This window comes from Scomber japonicus, chromosome 14 (genome assembly GCF_027409825.1).
Source record: "Scomber japonicus isolate fScoJap1 chromosome 14, fScoJap1.pri, whole genome shotgun sequence".
In the NCBI taxonomy this organism is placed as follows: domain Eukaryota; kingdom Metazoa; phylum Chordata; class Actinopteri; order Scombriformes; family Scombridae; genus Scomber; species Scomber japonicus.
This window is the reverse complement of record NC_070591.1, coordinates 5115962-5121961: the sequence shown is the minus strand read 5'-3', so window position 1 is coordinate 5121961 and position 6000 is coordinate 5115962. Positions and strand designations below refer to the sequence as shown.

General features: G+C 41.4%; 1 protein-coding gene across 1 annotated transcript in view; it reads left to right on the top strand.

Moving 5' to 3' along the window:
• The first annotated feature begins 852 nt into the window (after positions 1 to 852).
• The window catches only part of LOC128373305 (protein kinase C epsilon type-like), a 101956-nt gene continuing 96808 nt past the window's right edge, over positions 853 to 6000 (top strand). Inside the window, exons 1-2 of the mRNA XM_053333594.1 lie at positions 853 to 906; positions 4559 to 4622. Of these exons, the coding sequence (XP_053189569.1) occupies positions 853 to 906; positions 4559 to 4622 (118 nt within the window). The remainder of the gene's footprint in view (positions 907 to 4558; positions 4623 to 6000) is intronic.

The window sequence follows — 6000 nt, the reverse complement described above, 5'->3', positions numbered from 1 at the left end:
CCTTTAAAAGGTAGCGACCGAAATAAATCAATACCAAGTAGTATCGAAACATCTCCCGTCAAATGATACCTGTAATCCATCCTTTTTGCACCCAGAGCTAGAAAACATGACTATTTATATGGACTTGCTCACAGCCAATCAACACAAGCGTTCTTGGGTTTAAACGATATGTGATTGGCTCACTGTCACAGCAGCTACGACCCGTCTGTGGTGATGTTGAGTTAGCGCGTTTAGCAGTTCAGCAGCCAAGGTGCCACTTAAACACTCTAAAGCAGGGGTGGTCAAACATGCGGCCCGTGGGCCAGAACTGGCCTGGCCTAGGGACCCAATCCGGCCCACTTTCCTTCCTGTCTGTTTTCCTTCCTTCTTCCCTTTCTTCCTTCCTTCCATCTGTCCTTCCTTCCTTTCTTTTTCATTCCTTCGTTCCTTCCTGTCTTCTTTAGCTTGCTTTCTTCCTTCTTCCCTCCATCTGTCCTTCCTTCCTTCCTTCCTTCTTCCCTCCTCTTTCCCTCCCTTTCTTCCTTACTTCCACCTGTCCTTCCTTCCTTCTGTACTTCCTTCCTCCCTTTCTTTCTTTTTTCCTTCCTTCGTTCCTTCCAACTTTCCTTCCTGTCTTCTTTTCCTTCCTTCCTTCCTTCCTTCCTTCCTTCCTTCCTCTTCTTCCCTCCCTCCTTCCTTCCATCTGTCCTTCCTCCCTACCTTTCCTTTCTTTCTTTTTTCCTTCCTTCATTCCTTCCATATTTCCTTTGTGTCTTCTTTCCTCCCCTTCTTCCTTCCTTGAGTTTGACACCTCTGCTCTAAAGTGAGTCTACACTACACACCTGTTGCACCAGATAAAAGACAGAGACCTAAATGTGTGATGGGTATCGAATCAAGTACACAGCTGGTATCGGTATCACTTCAACGGTACTTGGATCGGTACTGGTATCATATTTTTTCAGTCCTAGTCATAACAGTATATACATGAACAGAATATCCAAAAATAAAGTATATTATGTCCCCTTTTCATCATGTCCAATACAGTACATTATGATATAGACAGGCAGTCATAGATAGGAAGTCATGATTCACAGTTGAGTCATCAGATTTTTCCCCCCCACTGTGTTGATTAAACAAAACTGCAAAAGTCAGCAGCATTGCATGCAAAGAGTTTTAGAAACGTCATCTAGTGAGTTTCAGATTCACAGAGCGTGACAGAGAGATGGTGACTGAAAGTTAGTGGGAAGTTAGACGGAGCACATCAGAGCTAGCAGAGATGCTGTTTAGTGATAACCAGCTTGGTGGTAAGGGTGTTTCTACTTCTGCTGTAAGAGGCATACAAGGTTAGAGGGACAGCTAGGGTTGGGCAGGAAGTCATTATAATGTTGATATCAAGATATTTTACAGATATCATCGTAGATTTAGATTATAGTAATATGATGATATGGAATAATAGTCTTTAGCTGCTTTTAAAGCAGGGGGGGTCAAACTCATTTTCATTCAAGGGCCACATACAGTACAATTTGATCTGATGTGGGCCGGATCATTAAAAAGATGAGGGAGGGAAGGAAGGAAGGAACGAAGAGAGGGAGGAAGGAGTCAAGGAGTGACGAATGAGGAAGGAAGGAAAAGGAGGAGAAGGAGGAGAAGGAGGAGAAGACAGCAAGGAAAGAAGGAAGGAAAGAAGACAGTGAGGAAGGAAAAGAAGACAGGAAGACAGGACAGGTGGAAGGAAGGAACAAAGAAAGAAAAGGAGGAAGGAAGGAAAGAAGACAGGAAGGAAGAAAGGAAGGAAGGAAGCAAAAGAAGGAGGAGGAGGAAGGAAGGAAGGAAAAGAAGGAAGGAAGGAAGGAATTAAGTGACAAAGAATGAAAAGAAGGAAGGAAAAGAAGACAGGAAGTGGGCCGGGGTGGACCCCTTGGCGGGCCGGTTCTGGCCCACGGGCCGCATGTTTGACACCCCTGTTTTAAAGGCTGCATTACAGTAAAAATGAGATTAACAGACTCTTCTATTATCTGACTTTATATCCACATTACTGATGATTATTTATTAAAAATCTCATTGTGTATATAGTATGTGAAGCACCGATAGTCATCACTACAATATTGTTAAAATATCAATATCGAGGTATTTGGTTATTGTGATATTTGATTTTTGCCCATATCGCCCCCAGCTTTAACTGGAAGGTTGTTGGTTTGATCCCTAGAGCGGATACTAGGCATGGGATGATAACCGTGTTCAAGGTTCACCGCGATTTGAAAAAGCCACGATAACCGAAACCGCCAAATTTCTGTCATACCGTTCCTAAAGGTATGAGCTGTTTTTAGTCTGGTCAAAGACAGGAAGTGCTGGTCAAAGACAGGAAGTGCTGGTCAAAGACAGGAATGTGCTGGTCAAAGGACAGGAAGTGCAGGTCAGAAATCCCTCAGGTGGTGCAGCTGCAGCGTAGAGTATCACGACCCCTCACACTTTCATTACAGATTCAGGTTAAATTAACATGTCTGTCTTTATTTTTCTTCCTTTTAGGAACATTTAGAGCTGTAATCACAATACTGCCATACCGTGAAACCATGATAATTTACTTATGGTTATCATACCGCCAGAATCTCATACCGGCCCATGCCTAGCAGATTCACATAAAAGTTATAAGAGCGCGCAGGTGGGCGAGTGGTTAGAGCGCAATGCCATATACGCAGCCGATCCCAGTTCGAATCCCGATCAGAGGTCCTTTGCTGCATGTCACCCCCCTCCCTCTCTCTCCCATGTTTCCTGTTGATCTACTGATGAATAAAGGCGTCTATGCCAACAAAAATCTTTAAAAAAAAAAAAAAAAGAAAGTTGGGTCATAAATAAGATATATTTTTCACTCAGCTTCTCTAAATCACAGTTTTTAATAATGACTGACTGAAAATGAGTCACCAACTTATCATTTTGTGTAATTTTAAGAAATCATTTTCTGACTCCAGTTTCTGAAATATGAATATTTTCTTTACAATATTATTCTCTATCATTTATTTGGACTTTAATGGTAGTGAACTAAATATTTTTAAGGTGGACACTATAAATACCACGACTCATCAATTGATAATGAAAGTAATAGATAGTTGCAGCCTTACTGGAGACTTTCCAAATGTTACTGGAACAAATGGACGAACTGTGATTTTCTCTTTAATGCAAAATAAAGCTTATCTTTCCTCCCTTCCTTCCTCCTTCCCTCCCACCTTCCTTCCCTCCCTCCCTCCCTTCCTCCCTCCTTCCTTCTCTCTTTCTTTCCTCCCCCCTACCTTCCTTCTTTTCCTCCCTTCCTCCCTCCTTCCCTCCTACCTACCTTCCTTTCTTCCCTCTCTCCCTCCCTCCCTCCCTCCTCCTTCATACTGTCCTTCCTTCCCTTCCTTCCTTCCTTCCTTCCTTGCTTCCTCCCTCCTTTCCTTCCTTCCTTCCATCATTTTGTGTAACTTTTAAGAAATAATTTTCTGATTCCAGCTTCTGAAATGTGAATATTTTCTTTACAATATTATTTTATATTAGTTATTTGGACTTTAATGGTAGTGAACTAAATATTTTTGGGGTGGACACTATAAATACCATGACTCATCAATTGATAATGAAAGTAATAGATAGTTGCAGCCTTACTGGAGACTTTCCAAATGTTACTGGAACAAATGATTGAATTGTAATTTTCTCTTTAATGCAAAATCAAGCTTATCTTTCCTCCCTTCCTTCCTCCTTCCCTCCTACCTTCCTTCCCTCTCTCCCTCCCTCCTTCCTTCTCTCTTTCTTTCCTCCCCCCTACCTTCCTTCTTTTCCTCCCTTCCTTCCTCCTTCCCTCCTACCTACCTTCCTTTCTTCCCTCTCTCCCTCCCTCCCTCCCTCCTCCTTCATACTGTCCTTCCTTCCTTCCTTGCTTCCTCCCTCCTTTCCTTCCTTCCATCATTTTGTGTAATTTTTAAGAAATCATTTTCTGATTCCAGCTTCTGAAATATGAATATTTTCTTTACAATATTATTCTCTATCATTTATTTGGACTTAAATGGTAGTAAACTAAATATTTTTGGGGTGGACACTATAAATACCATGACTCATCAATTGATAATGAAAGTAATAGATAGTTGCAGCCTTACTGGACACTTTCCAAATGTTACTGGAACAAATGATTGAACTGTGATTTTCTCTTTAATGCAAAATCAAGCTTATCTTTCTATTAGTTTGTCTAAAAAATCTAAAATCTCTAAATGTTTCTGCATAATTTTTAAAGTGCATATCTAAACCTCAGCTCCTGTAGTGCAGCTGGTGTGATGAAGCACCCGCTGCAGGACTTATTGGCGCTGTAGTTGTTGGATGCCAGCGGATTAATTCATCTTGGTTAAAATGACAAGGCGCTCAGCACAGCGCTGGGAACCGAGCCAGACCAACCAAACATGCAGAGCACGGAGATTTCTTTAGGAGGGGTTTAGAGATCTCTGATGAGGTCATTCTAAATCTACTAAATGATGAATATATTAGCAGAGATAAATAATATAATGTAGTTGTTAATGATGATTTTTGTCTTCTCCTCCTTTCCTCTGTCTACTATCTACAGATTGACCTGGAGCCAGAGGGGAAGGTTTATGTTGTTATTGACCTATCAGGATCTTCCAGTGAAGGTAAGGATGATGTTTGGTTGTTTTTCGTCTCTCTGCTTTTATTCTCTGTTTCTGTTTCTAATCTTCACACCAGTTTTCAATCCAAACTGTTAATCTCCTGTTTTTAGTGTCAAAGTCAGTTTTTGTATTTCTTTGGATAATCTACTGATGAAGAGTATTAACCCTCCTGTTGTCCTCAGGTCAAGGAAGGAAGGAAGGAAAGAAAGAAGGAAGGAAGGAAAGGAGTAAGGAGGGAGGGAGGAAGGAAGGAAGGAGATAAGGAAGGGAGGAAGGAAGGAAAGGAGGAAGGAGGGAGGGAGGAAGGAAGGAAGGAAAGGAGGGAGGGAGGGATAGAGGGAGGAAGGAAGGGAGTAAGGAGGGAGGGAGGAAGGAAGTATGGAGAGAAGGAAGGAAGGAAGGAAAGAAAGGAGTAAGGAGGGAGGGAGGAAGGAAGGAGAGAAGGAAGGAAGGAAATGAGTAAGGAAGGAGGGAGGGAGGGAGGGAGGAAGGAAGGAAGGAAATGAGTAAGGAGGGAGGGAGGAAGGAAGGAAGAACAGAAGGAAGGAAGGAAGGAAGGAATTACATTACTTTGATGAAGTCATTGAAATAGTTACATTACTTATTACATTTTAAATAGAGTAACTAGTAATCTGTAATCTATTACGTTTCCATAGTAACCTGTATCCCAACACTGTAATCGAGTAAGTTATACCTAACAAGTCTTACAACTCAAATCATCATCTATCAGTGTAGAGTAAATACTGTAGTTTTGCCTTCAGGGAGAACTTGTGTAAACGTGTTATCTAATGAATAAATGAATAAATCCTTCTCTGTCAGTCATGTACAGCTCCTAGGCAGTGTGTAGTCTCTGAGTGAAAAGAAAAAAAGAAAAGAAAAAGAGAGTAAGAAAACTTACAGCCAAAAAAAGAAAGAAAGAAAAAAAAAAGGCTTTAAAACTGACATCCTGTGAATGACAAACACCCGTCCTCCAGAGATGATGGATGGAAGATGGATGGATGATGGATGGATGGATGGATGATGGATGGATGAAAGGATGATGGATGGATGATGGATGGATGAAAGGATGATGGATGGATGATGGATGAAAGGATGATGGATGGATGATGGATGAAAGGATGATGGATTGATGATGGATGGATGGATGATGGATGGATGGATAATGGATGGTGGATGATGGATGATGGATGGATGGATAATGGATGGTGGATGATGGATGATGGATGGTGGATGGATGGATGGATGATGGATGATGGATGGATGATGGATGGATGGATGGATGATGGATGAAAGGATGATGTGATGTTTACAGTGAGATCAACTCAGATGAGACAGAAGGATAAATACGTTCTTGGCTTTTAGTTTAATTGGAAGAGATCGT